The sequence below is a fragment of the Meles meles genome, chromosome 1 (genome assembly GCF_922984935.1).
Source record: "Meles meles chromosome 1, mMelMel3.1 paternal haplotype, whole genome shotgun sequence".
NCBI classification, from domain to species: domain Eukaryota; kingdom Metazoa; phylum Chordata; class Mammalia; order Carnivora; family Mustelidae; genus Meles; species Meles meles.
In genome coordinates this window covers 98,150,591-98,176,819 of record NC_060066.1, presented here as the reverse complement: position 1 = coordinate 98,176,819, position 26,229 = coordinate 98,150,591, and the positions used below count along the sequence as shown (strand labels likewise).

General features: G+C 38.6%; 1 protein-coding gene across 2 annotated transcripts in view; it reads right to left on the bottom strand.

Annotated features, from left to right (window-relative positions):
• LYPLA1 (lysophospholipase 1) overlaps positions 1-26,229 on the bottom strand; it is a 40,487-nt gene that overhangs the window by 8,914 nt on the left and 5,344 nt on the right. For both annotated transcript variants that reach the window (XM_046027415.1, XM_046027424.1), the window contains exons 3-6: positions 9,598-9,663; positions 7,403-7,450; positions 4,891-4,961; positions 1,054-1,127 (exon numbers count right to left, since the gene is read on the bottom strand). In XM_046027415.1, coding sequence (XP_045883371.1) covers positions 1,054-1,127; positions 4,891-4,961; positions 7,403-7,450; positions 9,598-9,663 — 259 coding nt within the window. The remainder of the gene's footprint in view (positions 1-1,053; positions 1,128-4,890; positions 4,962-7,402; positions 7,451-9,597; positions 9,664-26,229) is intronic.

Here is a 26,229-nt window from a genome sequence, read left to right as displayed (position 1 = left end):
CAATCTGGGATGGGTGAAAAGGTGAACATGTGATTAGATGAAATAAAGATGTAAGGTCAATATGAGATAACTATGTCTGCAGAAAAAGTATAGGAGGTAGGAGAAAAAGTACAGAAAGATGTCAAAAATCACATACTTAAATCTAAAATCTGTTTCACAAGACAAAAAGAGGAAAGATAATAGAGTGACATCATTATGATGGGACATAGGTCATTCCTAACTTTGCTCCCTTCTACAAGAACTAGCATGTAATCATGGAAAGGACACCACCGAGAGAATCTTAGCACATGAGGGGAGAGGGTGAGGCTGAGGCACCCTCTGAACCACAGAAACCAAGAGAGACCAAGCTGAAAGGTAAGAGAAGTGGCTACACGCTGACTGCACTGCCCCTCTCCCAAGCCAGTGCAGCATCACCCAGAGAGTCTCCCAAGAACCTCTGGTTTCTGCATTGGAAGAAGAGAACTCGGGGAAACAACCAGCAATCTCCAGCATTATAGGTCACTTTGTGGGAGACCCTACTTCGATTTTATCCCAAGGGGGCTACAGGGGAGTCTGTGGGGCTCAACCACTGGGAATCTATAACAAAAAGAGGGAAGAAATTCTCTCGTTGTCTACCCTACTGCTCCTATTAGTAGTCTTCTCTTAATACAGGGGAATTATACCTGTGTTTATTAAATTACAATTTTGTTTAAAGGGAGTACATAGCATCAACTTAGATACCTAACTACATGTGTAATAATTATTTTAAGAAAATACATTCCAAGTGTGAATCAATTTGCTTATTAATAAATTTTCAAGACATAATCTAGAAATTGAAGGCAATTGCTGAAGAGAGAAAACTAGAAAAGCAAAAAGAATACATTCTCATAATTAACTATATCTAGTCCATTCAAACTTAATTCAGCATTAAAGACAACAGTATATTAAAAAAAAGAGAGAACGGTACATCAGATTCTATAACATACTAAAAAAAGACTCCTCCATAGAAAAGGACAGAATTCAGAGACTCCTAGATAAATATACAAATAACATATCACCCAAACTTTACCTTACCTGAGAAAATCCTCCCAAAATAATTCTGTTAGAAGGAATGCCATTCTTCACCTCTTGCTCTATCAAAGCTTTTACTAAAAAACAACATAAAATTAAATCACTAATACCTTCAAAGTTAAGCCTAAATATACCATTTTAAATAGGATAAAATAGGTCAAAACAAATGAAAAACTTGAAGCACTCCACTAACTAAAATACAAAATCAGAATGTATTTTCATTATAAAACTCATTTGCAGGTGTTGTTTAAACTGTTCAATTATTTCTATTATAATTTATAAACAATAGTTCTTTCTCTTATCAATCAACAGCTATTCTTTTATCTATGGTCAATTCTGCTCATATAAATATATTTCTTTCTCTTCAATGAATCAACCTAAAAGTTACCACTTTAAAATATAAAGTATATTACATAATTTGTTATTTATAGTGTTTAAAAAGTTCATTCTATTATTTTAAAAACTATAGTACTAATTTTTCCTATAGCCAATAAATGATGCAGGGGGAAAAAAATTGAGTCTTTTGTTTCTGCAAAATACTTTGACACAAATCATTAACTATAAAATTTGAGGACTCCTAGAATTTCCTTTTTTCTTTATAATCTGTCCTGCTTTTTTTAAGTAACTACACCTTTTACAGATTATGTTCTCTTGTTTTTACATATGTACAAGAGTTTCATTTTTTTTTAAAAGATCTCTTATTTAAGAGCGAGCATGCAAGTAAGAGCACAAGCAGGAGTGATGGTCAGAGAGGGAGAAGCAGACACCCCGCTGAGCAGGGAGCCAGACACATGGCTCCATCTCAGGACTCCGGGATCTTAACCTGAGCCAAAGGCAGATGCTTAACCACCTAGAGCCATCTAGATGCACCAAGAGTTTCATTTTTAAAGATTAAAATTTCCAACTTCATACTTCTTTTTATCAAAAAGTAAAATTTTGCTTTTTCTAAAACACTGAAAAAAACAAACGCCCAAATGAAAAACTATTTTCCTTTTATATAAAAAGTTTAGTACTGAGTTACAGTGAGTATGGAAAGTAACGCCCAGACTATGGCATGGAAGAATGGGCTAGAGGACAGTAAAGGGGGCTTAAGAAATAAAGAAGTGCTGAGAAATGTGAGGTATTTATTTACGGGAGACTGCATAGCCTAAGTCAGATAAGAGACTGCAGACGTAGCAGAATGGGGGTGGCTGGGTGGCTCAGTCGGTTAGGTGGCAACTCTTGATTTCGGCTCAGGTCATGGTCTCAGGGTTGTGAGATCAAGCCCTGTATCAGGCTCTGTGCTTAGCACACAGTCTGTTTGTCCCTCTCCCTCTACTCCTCCCCATCGCTTGTGCAACACACACATGCTCTCTCTAAAATAAATACATTAAACAAATAAAAATCTTAACACCCCCCCCCAACACCACCAAAGAAAGGGAATAATGGCCGAGGTGTGAGGAGGGAAGGTTCAGGTAAGGGTCTGGGGAATGTTAGTTGCTTGCCACTGGGTGAGCTGATGGGACTACTTCCCCCAAGTTTCACAACCTTTAGTTACCCTTCAAGGTTACAATAAGCGCTGAGATAATACTGACAAACTACAAAGACGTAAGTCAGCAGTAGAGCAGTGGCGTTCCAATTTCAATCACCATTTGCATATGGGCGAGGGCACCACTGTGCTCCCTGGACCTTAACCTGAGCACTTTTTTTTCTTTGTTCAGGAGCTTACTCTTATAGGCCTCCAACAGAAGCTCCATTCTTTCCTAGCTCTGAGTCTGAGCCTCACTTTCTCCAGTAATACATTACCTTGGAAAGCAAAGAAATGTCAAGTAGGTCATCCGCCAACTCTATCACTATGGTAGAACTTTTCACTCTGGAAATCACCAGGCCTACCAGTCTTTTCCACAAGGCCCTGCCTCTCCCCTATCTTCCACAAGATCTAACAACTCACTCCCAAACCCAATACTTATTTTTGTCATCAAATTATTGTTTGAGGGGGCGCCTGGGTGGCTCAGTGGATTAAGCCGCTGCCTCCGGCTCGGGTCATGATCTCAGGGTCCTGGGATCGAGACCCGCATCAGGCTCTCTGCTCAGCGGGGAGCCTGCTTCCCCCTCTCTCTCTGCCTGACTCTCTGCCTACTTGTGGTCTCTCTCTGTGTAAAAATTAATAAATAAATAAAAATCTTAAAAAAAAAATATTGTTTGAGGGGCGCCTGGGTGGCTCAGTGGGTTAAAGCCTCTGTCTTCAGCTTGGGTCATGATCCCAGGGTCCTGGGATCCAGCCCTCTATCGGGCTCTCTGCTCAGCAGGGAGCCTGCTTCCCCCTCTCTTTCTCTGCCTGCCTCTCTGCCTACTTGTGATCTCTGTCAAATAAATAAATAAAACCTTAAAAAAAAAAAATTATTGTTTGGGGGCGCCTGGGTGGCTCAGTGGATTAAGCCGCTGCCTTCGGCTCAGGTCATGATCTCAGGGTCCTGGGATCGAGCCCCGCATCGGGCTCTCTGCTCCGCAGGGAGCCTGCTTCCTCCTCTCTCTCTGTCTGCCTACTTGTAATCTCTCTGTCAAATAAATAAATAAAATCTTTAAAAAAAAAAAAAAAAAAAAAAAATTATTGTTTGAAAAAATCCTAGCTCCAGGATTCTCGATTTGACCTACATTTTGATGATCCTAAAGGCCAGTGTTCTTGGTTTGACCACCCCAAATTGCCAATGCATTTTTTTTATTTTTTTGTTGTTGTTGTTGAAGTTTTTAAGAGTTCTTCTTTAGAAACATTTTTTAAAAGGATCCTACTGGTTTTAGGCCATTTTGGAAATTTTCAAACAAATCTAAAAATAGAAAGTGTGTAGTAACTCTCAGGTACACATCACCTCACTTCTGCAACTATCAATTCACAGTCAGGCTGTTTCATCAATATCTGCTGCGTCACCATCCAATTATTCTTAAGTCAATCCCAGTGATCCCATCTACTTGTAAAAACTTCAGCACAGGGGCGCCTGGGTGGCTCAGTGGGTTAAGCCTCTGCCTTCGGCTCAGGTCATGATCTCAGGATCCTGGGATCGAGCCCTGCATCGGGCTCCCTGCTCGGCAAGGAGCCTGCTTCCTCCTCTCTCTCTCTCTCTCTCTGCCTGCCTCTCTGCCTACCTGTGATCTCTCTGTCAAATAAAAAAAATAAATAAAATCTTTAAAAAAAAAAAAACAAAACACTTCAGCACATACATAAAATGATGACTCTATACATTTTCTAAAATCAGATTTCTCCCAATAAGCTAGTGTTCTTAATGCTTTCACTCTAAAAATAAATGGAATTATGTCCATAAGAAACATGAAATACCAACCAGAGAACACACTTTGGAGATTCTGTAAAGTAGAGCTAAGACTTATGTCACAGAAGGTGTTAAATGAGATGATTTATAAGAATTACCTTGATTGTTTAATAACTAAGTATTCAATCAGTGGCATCTATTATTATTATCACATGAAAATTATCCAATATAAACTATGTTATATATGATTATATCACTATACCCAACCTTATTTCAAGTCTCCTTAATGAAGAAAGAAAATTACTATTTTCTCTATTAGTCTATGTAAATCAAAGCAAAATTATGTATCCAACTGAGATAATACAATAAAGTTTGATAAAGGCCATTCTTCCCCATTTACCTCATCTTCATTTACAGTAGGGGAGTCCACCATATAGCCACCATGGCAAACAAGTTAGAGAGTAATCACAAAGGAGTGATTAGGAGTGATCACCTCCTAAGTTCAGATAATTATATATTATTTCATCAACACCAATAAAACTATTGAACCTAGTAAAAAAAGAATGCTTTTGTCTTTGTAAAATATTTCTGTACTTACCATCTTCTGCTGCCTGTTTAATTCCAGGTTCATCCTCCTTTGACTCTGGTGAAAGCCCAGTAATATCAAACCTGGAAAATAAGGCAAAATCTTAAAAGAGCTATTTGATTCTAAAAGTATGTTTCACTAAACTCAAGATAAAAAGGGCTAACCATGAAAATGAAACTCAAAATGTCCACAGAGGCCAAAAAATTAACTTAAATGTGTGATTCTGACATTCTACTTGTTCCTTTCACCAACTAGATACAGATTTAATGTTAAAAAATCACAATGCCACGTAATTTTATGGTAAGAACATCTAAGAAAATACCTAGTCTAATCTTACAGCCAAGCAAGAATCTCAACACACACTCCCCTAAAAAGTTTGCAATAAATTCCAGCCATTCCTTTCCCCTTCTATGGCATCATAAGTCAATCCAGTGGAACAGATACCATGTCACTCTTGCATGCACTACCTTCATATGTATTGAGCAGAGGAATTATACTGAGCTCTATCCACATGCTGCAAAACTTTTTCATCACACATAGTAAATACCATCAACTAGAGACCCAAGGGAAGGTTTTCTCTGGCCCTTTCCATTTCTCTATCAAGTTACATCCTTTCATTAATGGTCTCTAGCCACATTAGCCAGAAATTCTGTTCTGGATGGAAATTTTGCCAGAGAGGGAAGATGAAAGAACCAATGGGCACAGCAGGCAGGAACTTGTGAAAGCTGTCAAGGAATCCAGAAGAGATGAAAAGGAAGTGAAGGGGTGGGTAAGATCTGGGTGGGAACAAGCAGAAGGACAAGATGACAATAGACTGGAAGTAGTTTAGAGGAACAAAGAACTGACTCTACTTCCTGATATAAACACACAATGGTGGGAATGCAAGCTCGTACAGCCACTCTGGAAAAGAATATGGAGGTTCCTCAAAAAGTTGAAAATAGAGCTATGCTACAACCTGGCAACAGCACTACAGGGCATTTACCGCAAAGATACAAATGTAGTGATCTGAAGGGGCACCTCCATCCCAATGTTTATAGCAGCAATATCCACAACAGCCAAACTGTGGAAAGAGCCCAGATGTCATCGACAGATAAATGGATAAAGAAAATGTGGTACACAGACAGAGAGAGGAATATTATGCAGCCATCAAAAACTGAAATCTTGCCATTTGCAACGATGTGGATGGAACTAGAGGGTATTATGCTAAATGGAATAAGTCAATCAGAGAAAGACAATTATCGTATGACCTCACTGATATGCAGAATTTAAGAAACAAGACAGAGGATCACAAGGAAAGAGAAGAAAAAAATGAAACAAGAGGAAACCAGAGAGGGAAAAAAAGCCATAAGAGACTCTTAATCTTAGAAAACAAACTGAGGGCAGCTGGAGGGGAGAGAGGTCATGGAATGGGGTGGCTAGGTGATGGACATTGGGGAGAGTATGTGTTGTGGTGGGCGCTGGGTGTTGTATAAGACTGATGAATCACAGACCTGTACCCCGAAACAAATATTATATGTTAACTTAAAAAATTAAACATTTTAAAAAATTATTAAAATGACACCAAGCATCACTGACCTAGATTTTTTTTTTTTAAAGATTTTATCTATTTATTTGACAGAGATCACAAGTAGGCAGAGAGGCAGGCAGCGAGAGAAGGGGAAGCAGGCTCCCCGTGGAGCAGAGAGCCAGATGCGGTGCTCGATCCCAGGACCCTGGGATCACAACCTGAGCCAAAGGCAGAGGCTTTTAACCCACAGGGCCACCCAGGCGCCCCTCACTGATCTAGATTTTGATGAGAAAGAGTGGCTTTTACCAATCTGCTGCTCTTATTGTCCTGCTTCCATGGTAGAAACTAAAACAAGATCCCAGAAACTAAAAAATAAATAAGTAAAAACATACAAGGGAATGTAAAAATATCTTGAGAGGGTGGAAGAGGAAGTGGTTTCCTTAAAAGCTTGTCAACTCTCCAGACAGGCAAGAAATTGGAAGGGAGGGGCGCCTGGGTGGCTCGGTTTGGGTCATATCTCAGGGTTCTGGGTTCAAGCCCTCCATCGGGCTCTCTGCTTGGCAGGGAGCATGCTTCCCTTCTCTCTCTGCTTGTGATCTCTCTCTCTCTGTCAAATAAATTAATTAATTAATTAAAAAAAAAAAGAAATTGGAAGGGAGAGAGGCTGCTGCTTAATTAGAGTGTATGCCACATGGGATCATTCAAATGATGGGTCACTGAAGCCAGTAAAGGTTTATTAAGCAGTAAGAGATATTTTCTACAGTATTTCTGTCTACACATTTTCTCCTGTATCTCTTCCTGTTGGTACAGCTCCTTAAGGTTACCCCTGAATCTAAAATACAAACCTTAAGGTTAAACTTGAAGGTTTAAGGTTAAAATTAAAGTTAATTATATAACTTTGTAACCTAAAACGAAAATTAAGAATTGTTACACACAAAAGCACTTCCAGTTAAAACAAACAAAAACCACAAAAGTTAAGTATAAATAAAGAATTCTTACTGAATAATTCTGACTTACCAAGAAGGCATAGCCATGTTCATATTAAATGATACAGGCATGATTGGTCTATGCGGGAAAGAAAAAAACAGCAAAATAAGAGTAATGTAACAAGGCATAAAACCTGATAAATTTCATCAATTAAGAAGAGATAATTACTTGAGGTTTACACAAAACTGTACGCTACAATTTTAACATATGAACTGTATCACTGCATCCACACCTATGTCATTTTTTCTACATATCCTGTATTCTGAAGATGGAGCAGCAGCTGGAAAGGACTAAGCTTGGCAAATAAAATACATTTTCCTTTCTCAACTCCCTTATTTAATACTTTCAAACCAGACATGACCAGGAAAACAAGTAACCAAGACAGCTGGAAATGTATAAAATATGAGACTCTGGCTAAGGGTTTAAGGAAACGAGCAATGTATCGCACAGATAAAGTAACATCAATTCCCATATGGTCAGATTACATTTTTGCTTATATTCTAAGTTTTATCTATGTACGTGGTTATTTAAGAGACCTCTAAATAAATACGGGAAATGTAAGTTTTGCCTAAGCGTCCACTACACCCAATTCAGGTTTGTGATAAAAATCTGCTGGATAACCTGAATACAGCTAGGTACAAAGAAAAGAAAAATACACTAAAATTACATCTCACCACTAACCTTCTAATTCATGAAACAAGTCTACCTTAGAGGTTACAAAATCTTATCAAAATTTCTTTGAGGACATGAATTTCCCTAGACTGGGAATAGCCTTAAATAAAATCAATCCTGGGGCCAGTAACAATATAGCAGAAATACTAACATCATCAAGAATTCTGTCTTATGGGGTGCCTGGGTGGCTCAGTGGGTTAAAGTCTCTGCCTTCGGCTAAGGTCATGATCCCAGGGTCTTGGAATCGAGCCCCGCATTGGGCTCTCTGCTCGGCAGGGAGCCTGCTTCCTCCTCTCTCTCTCTGCTTGCCTACTTGTGATCTGTCAAATAAATAAATAAAATCTTAAAAAAAAAAAAAAAAAGAATTCTGTCTTATAGATGAATCAGAATAACAGAGGACACAGCCATCCCTGCCATAGTATTTAGTTGTAGCCTACAGAAGTCAGATAAAGCTTCTAGGGGCGCCTGGGTGGCTCAATGCCTTAAACCTCTGCCTTGGGCTCAGGTCATAATCTCAGGATCCTGGGATTAATCCCCTAATCAGGCTTTCTGCTCAGTGGGGAGCCTACTTCCCCGGCTCACTCTGGCTGCCTCTCTGCCTACTTGTGATCTCTCTCTGTCAAATAAATAAAATCTTAAAAACAAAAACTTCTATTTCAGGATAAAAGGGGGACAAAAAGTTTTCTTACCCCATCAGGTATTTTTCCTCGTTCCATTTTCTCTTTCACATTTATCAGCTCTACTGCTACTACCACTTCTGAGGATGAATTACTAACGTACTATCACAAATCTAATCCCATTTGCCTTCACAGCTACTGTCTCTCAGCAACCTTTTGATCTAAAACTTTGCCAATCTCAGCAATTTTCTGAGTTTGCTCAAGACATCCACAAACATTTTCAGAATTCGAAACCAAATCTATCAGACTTCAAAACTTGTGTTCTTGGGCGCCTGGGTGGCTCAGTCTGTTAAGCGACTGCCTTCATTCGGCTCAGGTCATGATCCCAGAGTCCTGGGATCGAGTCCCACATCGGGCTCCCAACTCCATGGGGAGTCTGCTTCTCCCTCTCACCTTCTCCTCACTCGTGCTGTCTCTCTCTCTCTCTCAAATAAATAAATAAAATTAAAAAACAAAACAAAACAAAACAACCTGTGTTCTTTCCACAGTACATCACATTGCCTTTAGCTGATAAAATTTAGGAGTGTTTTCAACATAGTAAATAAAGATCTCTCGCAAACCTGACAAGTAAATAAATCCCCTTCTGGGATATCCTTAGATCTCAGATGTTTGTGTATCTAAAGGAATTTTTCTAAGCCTGAGTTCAACTGACCTCCACGAAAGCATTATTTTAAATTTCCCAACAAAAAAGAAAAAAAATTCTATGTAGCCAAGTTACCAGTTTAGTTTTAAAAAATTTACTAATCTTTATTTTTAAACTGAATACTTAAAATGATAAAAACTGGTTATATTCAAATCCTTTTCTAGGAAAGTAAAGCTATCACAATTATTCTTCTCCAGATTCTGAATCACAAATGTAAAGATTACAATACTTACGCATGTGGGCAGATGTATTTGATATGTGAACTTCTGATACCTGCAAAGGCTTCTGCCCATCCATGCCTGGTAGAGAAATTATTTGAATGATGCCATTAGATACGATTTTAAATCCCAATAAATTAATAACAGAATAGTAACTTTTAAAAACTTGCAAGAATAAATGTTAACTCCTTATAAAATCTTAGAAGTGTAGACCATCAATGGTAGCGAAATATCACAACCAACCCAGAAACAACCCAAAGGCTAATACAGCTCAAGCTTTACCTTACAAGTTAAGATGATGTCTCCTGATTTCTAAAGAGCAGTGTGTTTTCTTCCATATATTTCTATAAGGCTTTATAATTTACAAAACACAGATATGCTTATCTCTTTTTAATCTCACAACAATGTACCTAACAAAGTAGGCAAGACAGATAATACAATTCACATTATATTATATAATGTGAATTACCATATAATGACAAAAGTCGTCTCAGGAGTAAATCCGTTATCGTAAACTCTACATGCTAATAAATAAACTCTACATGTTTACTGCACTACTAAAAATAACCTTCACATTCTTTACTTGTGTATCATGTACATATACATGTTCAAAATGGAATACTAGAAAAACTGAAAATCATCATAATCCTTCAAGCCAGAAATAAGCAGTTCATCTTCTGATGTATTTCTTTCCAATTCTTTCATGTTTATCACTTAAGAAACAGATAACAGATTTTACAAAAATGGGATACTATACATACATACAGTTTCCTGCTTGTTTACATTTGACATTATAACTGATACTTTTTACATGTTACTTTTTTTTTAAGTTTTTTTATTTTGGGGGGAAGGGGCAGAGGGAGAGAAGGAATCTTAATCTCCACACCCAGCAGGCGGCCAATGTGGAGCTTGATCCCATGACCCTGAGATCATGACCTGAGCAGAAATCAAGAGTAAGCTGCTTAACTAACGGAGCCACATAGGATCTCCTACATGTTACTTTTACTAAAGGATAAAGTAAAATTAACTTAAACGGTGCCTGGCTGGCTTAGTTGGTAGAGGATGTGACCTCCATTGGTTGTGAGTTCAAGTCCCATGTTGGTTACGGAGCCTACTTAAATTTTAAAATAATTAAACATTTAAAAAACCTTAAAATTTAAAAATTAAAATTAAAGAATAATGAGGTGCCTGGGTGGCTCAGTCAGTTAAGCAGGCTCTTGGGTTTGGCTCAGGTCATTATCTCATAGGCTGTGGGATCAACCCCTGTGATGGGCTCTGTGCTCAGTGGGGAGTCTGTGTGAAGGCTCTCCCCCCTGCCTCTTTCCCCACTCACACATGCACACTCTCTCTCTAAAATAAACAAATCTTTTTTAGAAATTAAATAAACAAATGTTAAATGATTTTTTTTTCATTTTATTTATTTTTTCAGCGTAACAGTATTCATTGTTTTTGCACAACACCCAGTGCTCCATGCAAAACGTGCCCTCCCTATTACCCCACCACCTGTTCCCCCAACCTCCCATCCCTGACCCTTCAAAACCCTCAGGTTGTTTTTCAGAGTCCATAGTCTTTTATGGTTCGCCTCCCCTTCCAAATTTTTTTTTTTTAATAAACATATAATGTATTTTTATCCCCATGTTAAATGATTTTCTATTAACGATTTCTCTATTTTAATCCACCTTCCCAAAAGTGTTAAATACATATAGAGAAATTAATAACAAAGAAGTAATTTTAACACTTACATAACACTAGCTGTAAGTCAGGCACTATTCTAGAGGTGTACATGTGCTTTGCATGTGTACATGTGTTTGTATGTGAGTTCATGTGTGTCTTTTGTGTATATGTATGTAGATACATGAGATATATATATATGAAGCTTCATTATGAAAACTACAGAAATGTGAAAGAAATTAAAGACATAAACAGACATCCCATGTTCAAGGACCAAAAGACTTAATATTCTTCTTTTTAAACATTCATTTATTTATTGTAGAGAAAAAAAGTGTGTGCAAGTGGCAGGAGGGGTAACGGGAGAGAATCTTCAAGCAGATTCCCTGCTGAGTGTGGAGCCTGACAAGGGTCTCATCTCAGGACCCTGAGGTCATGACTTAAGGGAAATCAAAAGTTGGATGCTCAACTAACTACGCCACCCAGAAGCCCAAGACTTAACATTCTTTTTTTTTTTTTTTTAAAGATTTTATTTATTTATTTGACAGACAGAGATCACAGGTAGGCAGAGAGGCAGCCAGAGAGAGAGTAAGGAAAGCAAGCTCCTTGCTGAGCAGAGAGTCCGATGAGGGGCTCGATCCCAGGACCCTGGGACCATGACCTGAGCCGAATGCAGAGGCTTTAACCCACTGAGCCACCCAGGTGCCCCGAGACTTAACATTCTTAAGGTGGCAATACTCCCAAAATGATATACACAGTCAATGCAATCTTTATTAGAATCATAGCTCGCTTTGCAGAAATTGACAAGCCAATTCTAAAATTCAGTTGGACATGTAAGAGACCCAGAAAACTCAAAACAATCTTAAAAAAGAATAAGGTTGAAGGACTCACACTTCCCAATTTCAAAGCTACTACAAAGCAATAGTAATAAAGACAGTGTGGTACTAAAACAAGGAAAGATCTATAAATCAACAGATTTGAAAATACAGAAATAAACCCACCATTTATGGTTGACTTATTTCTGAAAAGGGTGCCCCCGAAAAAAATCAATGAGGAAAGAATAATCTTTTCAACAAAAGTAGCTGAGATGCAACAGGATGAAGTTGAACTCCTAGCTCACACCATACAAAAACATTAACTCAAAATGTACCAAAGACTTAAATGTAAGAGATAAAATAATAAAACTCCTAGAAGAAAATATATGAAAATCTTGTGATGTTGGATTTGGCCATGGTTTCTTCTTAGACACTAAAAGCACAAACAACGAAGAAAAAAAATTAATCATCAAAATTAAAAACTATTATGCTTCAGAGGGCACTATGAAGAAAAAGATAAACTACAAAATAGAAAATTATTTGCAAATCATATTAAATAAGGATGCAGTATCCATAACATATAAACAACTCTTAAAACCCACAAACAACAGGGGCACCTGGGTGGCTCAGTGGGTTAAGCCTCTGCCTTCAGCTCAGGTCATGATCTCAGGATCCTGGGATAGAGCCCCGCACTGCATTCATTATCTGGCTCTCCGCTCTGCAGGGAGCCTGCTTCCTCCTCTCTCTCTGCCTGCCTCTCTGCCTACTTGTCATCTCTGTCTGTCAAATAAATAAATAAAATCTTAAAAAAAAAAACAAACCCACAAACAAAGACAACCTAAAAACAAAAAGGTAAAGGACCTGAACAGACACTTCTCCAAAGATACACAAATGGCCAACATGTACAGGAAAAGATCTTCAACCTTATTAGTCATTATGTAAATGCAAATAAAATCACAATGAGATACCACTTCACACCCGTTAGGATGGCCATAATCAAAAAGACAATAACAAGTGTTAATGAGGATGGGAAGAAAGCAGAATTTTCACATACTGCTAGTAACATGAAGTTATCATATGACCCAGCAATTCTACTCAAAGGAATATGATGAACAATAAAAAGGAATAAAATTCCTATATATATTACAACATTCATGAACTTTAAAAATATTATGTTAAGTAAAGAAAGCCAATTACAAACGACCATATATTATATTATGATTCCATTTATATAAAATGTCCAGGATAGCTCAATCTGTAGAGATAAAGTAGCTTAGTGGGCGCCTGGGTGGCTCAGTCATTGGGCATCTGCCTTTGGCTTGAGTCGTGATCCCAGCGTCCTGGGATCGAGCCCCGCATCGGGTTCCCTGCTTGGTGGGAAGCCTGCTTCTCCCTCTCACACACCCCTTGCTTGTGTTCCCTCTCTCGCTGTGTCTCTGTCAAATAAATAAATAAAATCTTAAAAAAAAAAGAAAGTAGCTTAGTTACCTCGGGGACTTGGGGGTAAAAAAGAGTACAAGGTTTCCTTTTGGAGTGATAAAAATGGTTTCCCATTTTTCCCAGCTTTGTGAATATATTAAAGACTGAACTGCAGAATTCAAATGGGTGAATTGTGTGGTAATCAAATTACATCCCAAACCATTATAAAAAGAATTAAAAAGGAATAAATGACCTAAATCCAGTCATGAGACATTAAATTCAACCTGAGGGTCACTCTCTAGAATGTGCAGAGGTAAGGCTCCACATTTTAAAAATATGAAGGATATGAAAGGCTAATAAACTGTTTCTAAATAAAGCACAAATTACTGGAAAGGATCTTGGACCAGGAAGGAAACACATAATTGGGAAAGCTGGAAAAACTTGAATGGATTCTTTGGACTGGATGGTAGTGTTCGATCAATGCTGATTTCCTACTTTGGAGTGCCTGCCGTATGCTGGTCAGGTACAGTATCCTCATGCGTGGGCATCATTGGAGTAATTAGTGATGATGGAAGATCATGCCTCCATCAGGCTGATCTCAAAGAATTAAAAAAAAAAAAGACTTTGATCATTAGATAATGAGTATATAGGTACACATATGGAGACAGAGAAAGAGCTTTGAGAGCATGCACAAATGCACAATGTCATAAAAAAAAGATTAACGACTGGAAAAGCTTGGTACCAATGATATGGAATGATTTCTTAGATATAAACACCAAAAGCACAAGCAACCAAAAAAAAAAAAAGATCAACTGGAACTCATCAGGATTAAAAACTGTTGTGCTTTGGGGTGCCTGGATGGCTCAGATGGTTAAGCGTTTGCCTTTGGCTCAGGTCAAGATCTCACCGTCCTGGGATGGAGCCCCGCACCTGGCTCCTTGCTCAGCAGGGAACCTGCTTCTCCCTCTCCCTCTTTCACTCCCCACCCCTTGTGCTCCCTCTCTTGCTTTCTGTCAAGTAAGTAAATAAAATCTTTAAAACTAAATAACAAAAATAAGGGCAAAGGTATTGAATAGATACATAAATCACCAATAAACGCATGAAAAGATGACCAAATCATTAGTCATTAGGAAGTGTAATTAAAAACCAAAATGAGATTAACACTTTAGACCCAATAGGATGGTTATAATAAAAAAAAAACAAACAACAAATACTGGTGAGAATGTGGAGAAATCAGAACCCTCATACACTATTGGTAGAAATGTAAAATGGTACAGCCACTGGGGACAACAGTCTGGGAATTCCTCAAAAAGGTTAAACAATTACCACTGACTCAGCAATTATTCAAGTGAACTGAAAGCCTGTGTTTAGGTAAATTCTTGCAAATGGATGTTCAGAGTAGCACTACTTCTAATAGCCAAAAAGTGGAAACGATTCAAATGTTCATCAACTGATGAATTTAAGAAACATGGTATATCCTAAGATCAATATATGGATACTCCTCCACAGAATATTATTTCGCAATAAAGGGAATAAAATACCGGTACACATTACAACATGAACGAACCTGAAAAACACACTATGTGAAAGAATTTAGACACAAAACGTCATATATCGCCCGATTCCATTTATATGAAATACCCAGAACACGCAAATCCACAGAATCTTAAAGGAGATTAATGGTTGCCAGTAAGGGGAATGAGGACTATCTGCTAACATGTATGCCATTTCCTTTTGGGATTCTGGAATTAACATAGTAATGATGGTTCCACAACTCTAAGTATACTAAACACTATGGAATTGTACACTTTAAAAGGATGACTTTTAAGGATGTGAATTTTATATTATCAATAAATAACATTAACTAAGTAAGTTTTAAAAAAGTGGCAGGCCAGAATTGAACTGTGGCCTACTGTTTGCCAACTACTCCTCTACACAAGAAATATTAAGAACTTTTATACTAAGAACATAAGAAATACTAAGAAATAACAAAAAGGAATAGGGATCTTGAGTTCTAGTCCCCACTGTGCCTTTAAGAAGTGTGGCCTCAGTTCAGTCTACTGGCTTTTAAAAGTGTGGTCCAGGGACCAGCAGAATCTTCTGGGAACTTGCTAGAAATGCAAATTCCTGGGCCCAATCCCAAACCCCGTGAATCAGAAACTCAGGTGGTGGGGACCAACAATCAAGCCTTCCATGTGACTTTTATGCATGCTACAGTATGAGAACCAATGCCTTTCCAGTTCTCAGTTTTCCCACGCATAATCTGTGCTGGTTGTAATAGATGATTTCAAAGGTTCCCACAGATTATAAAAATCTTTGACTATAACTGAATTATATAAAAGTATGGCCAACTTGTCCTTTTGATAATTGTCAAAGTCGGTGGAAACCTCAAGATTTAAAAAGTCTACACATAGCTTCAGTTAAATAGAATCTAATGTTCAGAAACCTAGATCAATGAGAATATATTTCACTTAATTATTAGAACCAAAAAGAAAATGAAACAGACACACACAAAGGTTTTATGGGTTCAGAAAGTAAATTTCAAGCATATCCCAAGAAATATTACAAGTTCACTCTATTTTACTTCTGAATTGTCCTTTTAGAAAAGACTACAAAGTGACTTACATCTATTTTCATAATGTTCACTACTCCGAAGTAATAATGGTGTGGAACTAGAAACTCAAAAGATTCCACAAGAAACACAACTCATCACCATCTGTGTCCAAGTAGCATATTACTGCCATGGAATTACCCTTACACGTCCTAGTGAGTCTTACCAACTACCTGGCTAAGAGCAGAGTGACCCAAGATGGGCCAGATTCTTTTTTTTTTTTTTTTTAATAATTTATTGATTTGAGAGAGAGATTGAGACATCGAGTGGGAAGAGGGGTAGAGGGAGAGGAAGACTCCCTGCTGAGCAGGGAGCCCGATACAGGACTTGATCCCAAGACCCTGGGATCATGACCCAAGCCAAAAGCAGACACTTAACCGACTGGACCACAGAGGCACCCAAGATGGGTCAGATTCTTTAAAAAAAACACCAGAACTAGGGTTGATAAAAAGTCAGAGCTGGGTTGATCCATTCTGGAGTGACAAGGAAAGTGTGTCAGCAGAGAAAACTGTGCAAATATACAGAAAGAACCAAAAGTGAGAGACAAGGGCACAAACAGCGGAGAGAATACCTTTGGTGTAGTTGACTGGATAGTCCCCCCAAAATTATTGTCTACCTGGAACCTCAAAATGTGCCCTTATTTGGAAAGAGGCTCTTTGTAGATGTAATCTGTTAAGGATCAAGATGAGATTCGCTAAGATTAGGTTGGACCTTAAATCTAGTAATTGATGGATTGTCAGTCAAGATGGCAGAGGAGTAGCAGACTGAGATGACATCAGGTCGGAGGAGTTCAGCTAGATAGTTATCAAACCATTCTGAACAACTACAAACCCAACAGGAGATCAGAGAGAAGAGCAGCAATTCTAGAAACAGAAAACTGACCACTTTCTGAAAGATAGAACGTGCGGAAAAGTGAATCTGAAGCAAAGGGAAGACAAACCTGGGGTGGGAGGGGCCATTTCCTGGCAAGCAGTGGAGCAATGGAGCACAAAATCTGAACTTTTAAAAAAGTCTGCTCCGCTGAGAGACATCACTCCAGAGGTTAGAGGGGGTGGAACTCTCGTGGGGACACAGCAAGTCTCAGATCCTGCAGGGTCACAGAAGGATCGGGGGTGTCTGAGTGTAGCAGAGCTTGTAGGTACACAGTGGGGAAGCCAATTACAGAGATGGAGCCAAGGAGGGAGCTCTCAGCTCGGGGTTACCTTAAACTGTGATCTGTGGCACAGCTGGACCACTGCTCTTTGAGCAGGGACCCCACAAGTAGCAGATCCGGGAGACCCACCTTCTTCCACCAAAAGAGCAGCATGACAGGAATCTGCAGGGTTTGGAGACTCCAAACGGGGTTGTGCGCCAGAGACAGAAAACACTCAGTCACAGGCCGGGTGAGCTCAGGGCGCAGCCTGAGACCAGGGAGATGGGAGTAATTTACCCCTTTTCTCCAAGAGCCTAATGAAGACTGGGGCCCCGAGCTCTTGGCTACTCTGGGCAGAGATTGGGAGGCTGTGATTTTCATTCCCGTCCTCCAGAGCTCTACAGGAGGACATTCAGGGGACAAAAGCTCCCAAGAGCGAATCCAAGCAGATTACTTAGCCTGGCCCCTGGCAAGGTGGTGCAATTCTGCCTCAGGTGAAGACATTTTGAGAATCACTAGAACAGGCCCCCCTCCCCCAGAAGATCAGCAAGAATATCCAGCCAAGACCAAACTGTTGGAGAACAGTGGAATTACAGAGCTAGGAGAAAACAAAGCATGGAATTCATGGCTTTCTCCCCATAATTCTTTAGTCTTGACAAGTTAAATTTTTTTAATTTTATTTTTTTCCTATTCTAATTCTTTTAACTTTTCCTCATTCCTCTTTTAACGTTTTATAACTAGTTTATCTAAACAATACCTTTTTAATTTTTTTTTAAGATTTTATTTATTTATTTGATAGAGAGAGATCACAAGTAGATAGAGAGGCAGGCAGAGAGAGAGAGAGAGGGAAGCAGGCTCCCTGCCGAGCAGAGAGCCCGATGCGGGACTCGATCCCAGGACCCTGAGATCATGACCTTTCTTTAAAAAAAAAATCTTTTTAAACTTTCATTATTATAGTCATATTTTATCCTTTGTTGTATCTAACTTTATTTCTTGTATACATACAGGGTGCTTTTTTTTCCCTAAAAAATTTCGGGATACATTTCTTCTAACAGATCAAAATATACCCAAACTCTAGCACAGGGCTTTGTTCTAGTCTCCAGCCTGAGCAAATTCTCTTAACTTTTTTCTTCTTTCTTTTTCCAACCAACTTATCAATTCCTTTTTCAGAATCTTTTTTTTTGGATTTTCATCTTTACAATCATATTCTATCCGTTCATCATGTTTACCCTTATTTTTCAATACATATTTCTTTCTTTAAAATTTTGGGAGATAGTTTCTTCTAAGAGACCAAAATACACCCAAAACCAAGTGAGTGGCTCTGTTCTATTCACCAGTCTAATATATATACATATATATTTTTAAAAAATTTCTTTTTAGCCCTTTTCTTTTTCCCCCAATTTGGGGTCTCTTCTGATTTGGTTAGTATACATTTTTGGGGGGTCACTGCCACCCTTTTAGCATTATGTTCTCTTGTTCATATATACTTATCTGGATAAAATGACAAAGCGGAAAAACTCACCACAAAAAAAAAAGAACAAGAGGCAGTACCGAAGGCTAGGGACCTAATCAATACAGACGTTGGTAATAAGTCAGATCTAGAATTCAGAATGACGATTCACAAGGTGCTAGCCAGCCTCAAAAAAGGCATGGAAGATATTAGAGAAACCCTGTCTGGAGAAATAAAAGCCCTTTCTGGAGAAATAAAAGAACTAAAATCTACCCAAGCTGAAATCAAAAAAGCTATTAATGAGGTGCAATAAAAAATGGAGGCTCTTGGGGGAGGGGCATTATGGACACTGGGGAGGGTATGTGCTATGGAGAGTGCTGTGAAGTGTGTAAACATGGTGATTCACAGACCTGTACCCCTGGGGATAAAAATACATTATATGTTTATAAAAAAATAAGAAATAAATAAAAACATTTTAAAAAAAAATCGAGGCTCTTACTGCTAGGATAAATGAGGCAGAAGAGAGAATTAGTGATATAGAAGACCAAATGACAGAGAATAAAGAAGCTGAGCAAAAAAGAGACAAACTACTGCACCACGAGGGGAGAATTCGAGAGATAAGTGATACCATAAGACAAAACAATATTAGAATAATTAGGATTCCAGAAGAAGAAGAAAGAGAGAGAGGGGCAGAAGGTATAATGGAGCGAATTATTGTAGAGAATATCTCTAATATGGCAAATGGAACATGCATCAAAATCCAGGAGGCCCAGAGAACCTGCCTCAAAAGTGATAAAAATGGCACCTAATAATAAAACTTACTAGTCTTAGTGACAAAGGGAAAATCCTGAAAGCAGCTCAGGACAAGAAGTCTGTAACATACAATGATAAAAATATTAGATTGGCAGCAGATTTATCCATAGAGACCTGGCAGGCCAGAAAGGACTGGCATGATATACTGAAAGCACTAAATAAGAAAAACATGCAGCCAAGAATACTATATCCAGCTAGGCTATCACTGAAAATAGGAGATAAAAAGCTTCCAGGCCAAACAAAACTAAAAGAATTTGTAAACACAAACCAGCCCTATAGGAAATATTGAAAGGCGACCTCTAAGCAAAGAGAAAGTCTAAAAGTAGTAGACCAGAAAAGAACAGACAGTATACAATAACAGTCACCTTACAGGCAATACAATGGCACTAAAATTCGTATCTTTCAATAGTTACCCTGAATGTTAATGGGCTAAATGCACCAATCAAAAGACACAGGGTATTAGAATGAATAAAAAAAGAAAACCCATCAATATGCTGTCAACAAGAAACTCATTTTAGACCCAAAGACACCTCCAGATTTAAAGAGAGGGGGTGGAAAACAATTTACCATGCTAATGGACAGAGATGAGGAAGGACACCATATCATACTCAAAGGGTCAGTCCAACAAGAAGATCTAACAATTTTAAATATCTATGCCCCTAACACGGGAGCAGCCAAATATATAAACCAATTAATAAAAAAATCAAAGAAACACATCAACAATAATAAAATAATAGTAGGGGACTTTAACACCCCCTCACTGAAATGGACAGATTATCCAAGCAAAAGACAAACAAGGAAATAAAGGCCTTAAATAACACACTGGACCAGATAGACATCTCAGATATATTCATAACATTCCATCCCAAAGCAAGAGAATACACGTTCTACACTGGACCAGACAGACATCTCAGATATATTCAGAACATTCCATCCCAAAGCAAGAGAATACACGTTCTTTTCTAGTGCACATGGAACATTCTCCAGAATAGATCACATCCTGGGTCACAAATCAGGTCTCAACCAGTACCAAAAGACTGGGATCACTCCCTGCATATTTTCAGACCACAATGCTCTGAGGCTAGACTCAACCACCAGAAGAAAGTTGGAAAGAATTCAAATACATGGAGGCTAAAGAGCATCCTTCTGAAGAGTGAATGGGTGAACCAGGAAAGTAAAGAAGAACTGAAAAAAATTCATGGAAACAAATGAAAATGAAAACACAACTGTTCAAAATCTGTGGGACACAGCAATGGTAGTCCTGAGAGGAAGGTATATAGCAATGCAAGCCTTTCTCAAGAAACAAGAAAGGTCTCAAGTACACAACCCAACCCTACACTGACAGAAGCTGGAGAAAGAACAGCAAAGAAAGCATAAACCCAGCAGGAGAAGAGAAATAATAAAGATCAGAGCAGAAACCAATGAAATAGAAACCAAAAGAACAGTAGAACAGATCAACGGAACTAGGAGCTGGTTCTTTGAAAGAATTAATAAGATTGATACACCCCTGGCCAGACTTACCAAAACAAAAAGAGAAAGAACCCAAATAAATAAAATCATGAATGAAAGAGGAGAGATCACAACCAAAACCAATGAAATACAAACAATTTTAAGAGCATATTATGAGCAAACATATGCCAGTAAATTTGACAATCTGGAAGAAATGGATATATTCCTAGAGACGGATAAACTACCAAAACAACCAGGAAGAAACAGAAAATCTAAACAGACCCATAACCAGTTAGGAGATTGAAGCAGTCCTCAGAAATCTCCCAACAAACAAGAGCCCAGGGCCAGACGGCATCCAAGGGGAATTCTACCAAACACTTAAAGAAGAGTTAATACCTATTCTCCTGAAACTGTTCCAAAAAATAGAAATGGAATGAAAACTTCCAAACTCATTTTACGAGGCCAGCATTACCTTGATCCTAAAACCAGACAAAGAACCCATCAAAAAAGAAAACTACAGACCAATATCCTTGATGAACACAGATGCAAAAATTCTCACCAAAATAATAACCAATGAGATCCAACAATACATTAAAAGGATTATTCAGGGGTGCCTGGGGGCTCAGTAGGTTAAGCCTTTGCCTTCGGTTCAGGTCATGATCTCAGGGTCCGAGGTTCAGGCTCCGCATTGGGCTCTCTGCTTGGCGGGGAGCCTGCTTCCCCCTCTCTCTGCCAGCCTCTCTGCCTACTTGTGATCTCTCTCTCTCTGTCAAATAAATAAATAAAATCTATAAAATAAAATAAAAGGATATTCACCATGACCAAGTGGGATTTATTCCAGGGTTGCAAGGTTGGTTCAACATCCACAAATCAATCAATGTGATACAATACATTAATAAAGAAAGAACAAGAACCATATGATACTCTCAACAGATGCTGAAAAAGCATTTGACAAAGTACAGAATCCTTCCTTGATCAAAACTCTTCAAAGTGTAGGGATAGAGGGTACATACCTCAGTATCATCGGAGCCATCTATGAAAAACCCACTGCGAATATCATTCTCAATGGAGAAAAACTGAGAGCTTTACTGCCAAGGTCAAGAACATGGCAGGGATGTCCATTATCACCACTGATATTCAACACAGTACTAGAGGTCCTAGCCTCAGCAATCAGACAACAAAAAGAAATTAAAGGCATCCAAATCAGCAAGAAGAAGTCATACTATCACTCTTTGTAGATGATACGATACTTTATGTGGAAAACCCAAAAGACTTCACTCCAAATCTGCTAGCACTTGTACAGGAATTCAGTAAAGTGTCAGGATATAAAATCAATGCATAGAAATCAGTTGCATTTCTATACACCACCACCAAGACAGAAGAAAGAGATATTAAGGAGTTGATCCCATTTACAATTGCACCCAAAACCATAAGATAGCTAGGAATAAACCTAACCAAAGAGGCAAAGAATCTATACTCAGAAAAGTATAAAGTACTCATGAAAGAAATGGAGGAAGACACAAAGAAATGGAAAAACATCCCATGCTCATGGATTGGAAGAACAAATACTGTGAAAATGTCTATGCTACCTAAAGCAATCTACATGTTTAATGACATCCCTATCAAAATACCATCATTTTTTTTCCAAGAAATGGAACAAATAATCCTAAAATTTATATGGAACCAGAAAAGACCTTGAATAGCTAGAGGAATGAGGAAAAAGAAAGCCAAAGTTGATGGCATCACAATTAGACTTCAAGCTCTATTATAAAGCTCTAATCATCAAGACAGTATGGTACTGGCACAAAAACAGACGCACAGATCAATGGAACAGAATAGAGAGCCCAGAAACAGAACCTCAACTCTGTGGTCAACTAATCTTTGACAAAGCAGGAAAGAAAGTCCAATGGAAAAAAGTCTCTTCAACAAATGGTGCTAGGAAAATTGGACAGCCACATGCAAAAATAGGAAATTGGACCATTTCCTTACACCACACACGAAAATAGACTCACAATGGATGAAAGACCTCGATGTGAGAAAGGAATCCATCAAAATCCTCGAGAACACAGGCAGCAACCTTTTTGACCTCAGTCACAGCAACTTCTTCCTAGAAACATCAGCAAAGGCAAGGGAAGCAAGGGCAAAAATGAACTATTGGGACTTCATCAAGATCAAAAGCTTTTGCACAACAAAGGAAACAGTCAACAAAACCAAAAGACAACTGACAGAATGGGAGAAGATATTTGCAAACGACATATCAGATAAAGGGCTAGTGTCCAAAATCTATAAAGAACTTATCAAACTCAACACCCAAAGAACAAATAATCCAATCAAGAAATGGGCAGAGGACATGGACAGACATTTCTACAAAGAAGACATCCAGATGGCCAACAGACACATGAAAAAGTGATCCATGTCACTTGGCATCAGGCAAATACAAATCAAAACCACAATGAGAGGGGCGCCTGGGTGGCTCAGTGGGTTAAGCCTCTGCCTTCGGCTCAGGTTATGATCTCAGGGTCCTGGGATCCAGCCCCACATCGGGCTCTCTGCTCAGCAGGGAGCCTGCATCCCCCTCTCTCCGCCTGCTGCTCTGCCTTCTTGTGATCTCTTTCTCTATCAAATAAATAAAATCTTTGAAAAAAAAAACCACAATGAGATACCACCTCACACCAGTCAGAATGGCTAAAATTAACAAGTCAGGGAACAACAGATGTTGGCGAGGATGTGGAGAAAGGGGAACCCTCCTACACTGTCGGTGGGAATGCAAGCTGGTGCAGCCACTCTGGAAAACAGCATGGAGGTTCCTCAAAAAGTTGAAAACAGAGGTACCCTATGACCCAGCAATCTCACTACTGAGTATTTACCCTAAAGATACAAATGTAGTAATCCGAAGGGGCATGTGCACCTGAATGTTTATAGCAACAATGTCCACAACAGCCAAACTATGGAAAGAACTTAAATGTCCATCAACAGATGAATGGATAAAGATGTGGTGTATATATACAGAAAGGAATACTACGCAGCCATCAAAAGAAATGGAATCTTGCCATTTGCAATAACATGGATAGAATTAGAGGGTATAATGCTGAGCGAAATAAGTCAATCAAAGAAAGACAATTATTTTCCTGATAATTTCCCTGATAAAGACATGATTTCCCTGATATGAGGAATTTGAGCAGCAAAGTGGGGGGCTTGGGGGGTAGGGAAGGAAAAAATGAAACAAGATGGGACTGGGAGGGAGACAAACCATAAGAGACTCTTAATCTCACAAAACAAACTGAGTAGGGATAGGGTGGCTGGGTTATGGACATTGTCGAGGGTATGTGCTATGGTGAGTGCTGTGAAGTATGTAAGCCTGACTATTCACAGACCTGTACCCCTGCAGCAAATAATACATTATATGTGTTTCATTGTTTTAAAAATGAAACAAAACAAAACAAAACAAAAAACTCTGGCTGTTTGGGAGAGTTGATTATTTTGTTAAAGGCTATCCAAGGGGTGCCTGAGTGGCCAGTGGGTTAAGCCTCTGCCTTTGGCTCAGGTCATGCTCTCAGGGTCTTGGGATTGAGCCCCACATCAGGCTCTCTGCTCAGCAGAGAAGCTGCTTCCCCCCTTCTCTCTCTGCCTGTTTCTCTACCTACTTGTGATCTCTCTCTGTGTCAAATGAATAAATTAAATCTTTACCAAAGGGGGGGGGGGGAAGGCTATCCAAATGGCCTGTCAATATAACATATCAACCATGAAAAAAAAAAAATCTAGTAACTGGTATCCTTATTAGATATGAGGAATAAAAAAGAAAGGAAGGAAGGAAGGAAGAAAGGAACAGGAAAATAAAAGAAAAGGAAGAAAGGAGAAAAGAACAGAACAGAACACAGATAAATAGCAAAAAGGTCATTATCTGAGGGAGGCAGAGATTGGAAGTATATTGCCACAAGCTGAAGAATGCCAAGAGCCATCAAACCTGGAAAAGACAAAGGATTTTCCCCTAAAGCCTCTGAAGGAGTTCATATAGTCCTTCTATATGAAGGACTTGATTTTGAACTGCTAGCCTATTTAACTGTGCAAATAATCTTCTGTTCCTTGAAGCCATCTAGTTTATGGTTTTAACTATGGCAGCCCTAGGAAAACAATATACTTTGTGACTAATTACCATTTTATGTTTTCCCCTTTAATTCCTCATTCATTTATTTACTCAATGGATAGTTGTTCTACATATCCAGTACTGTCCAAGCCGTGGGGATGCAGTGTTAAGTTAAATAGAAAATATCTGTGTTCTCAGGTGAATTTTATAGCATGTCAGTTATATATCAAGGAAATAAAAAAAAAAATCTTTGCCTTCATGGAGTTTATATACAGACAACTATCCTTATGTCCTTCCATAAATACTGCTTTTTGCTTAAACTAGTTGAACTGTTTCCTAGTCCTTATAACTAAATGATGTCCAAATAACATTCTATAATTCTCTTAGTTCTTGATTATAGAAGGACTTGCAAACAAATGGTCGTAAAATATACCTATGTTGCCAATTCAATATTATTTTCAATACTCTCTGTATTGATCTCTCAGTAAGGCTTAATCTACTTAACCAGTTTCTGTCTTTGAAACTTTTGTTTTATTTTTATTTTTTTTTCTTCTGAAACTTTGTTTTCTAAGCTTTACAATCTCCACAGCCTAGAAAACTCACACATAGATTGGTAACATAGACCAGTAACTCCTGGAATATATGAAAGGAAGGATAAGTTTACAAGAAGGCCAAGATTTCCACCTGGCCTTTTCTCCTTCCTGCTCCCCTTAACTGAAACTGAGCTTTCAGGTGTCAGCTGGGACGGGGGTAAGGTGAGGGAGTTGTTACCAGTTTGAAGCAAAGCTGTGGGCTGGGACACCTAGAGGGGTGGGAAGCAATGCCACAGCGCACTTCTGGCCAGAACTGCCAGAACAGAAGCAAGGTTTCTCACAGAATTACAAATACGGAAAGGTGGGGAGGCTAGAATAAACCCAGTGGTGCTGACTAGAGCTGGAGGAATCAGAATATACCCCCTAATTTTAATATATGAAAATTTCTAAGTTGATACAGTTGTGTGCCTACACATGTATGTTAATGTAGCTACACTCCTGGCTCTGTCCATTGAAAGGATCTAGAAGTAACGATTCTACCGATTAGCACATAAAGCACCCAGATATTGGTTCCTAAATATTCTCTATTGAAAGGAACCGGGGGAACCGGGACTCTTGAAAAAAATGGCTGAATCCCAGGACTGAAGCAGGAAAAATGTAAGATGATCATGGA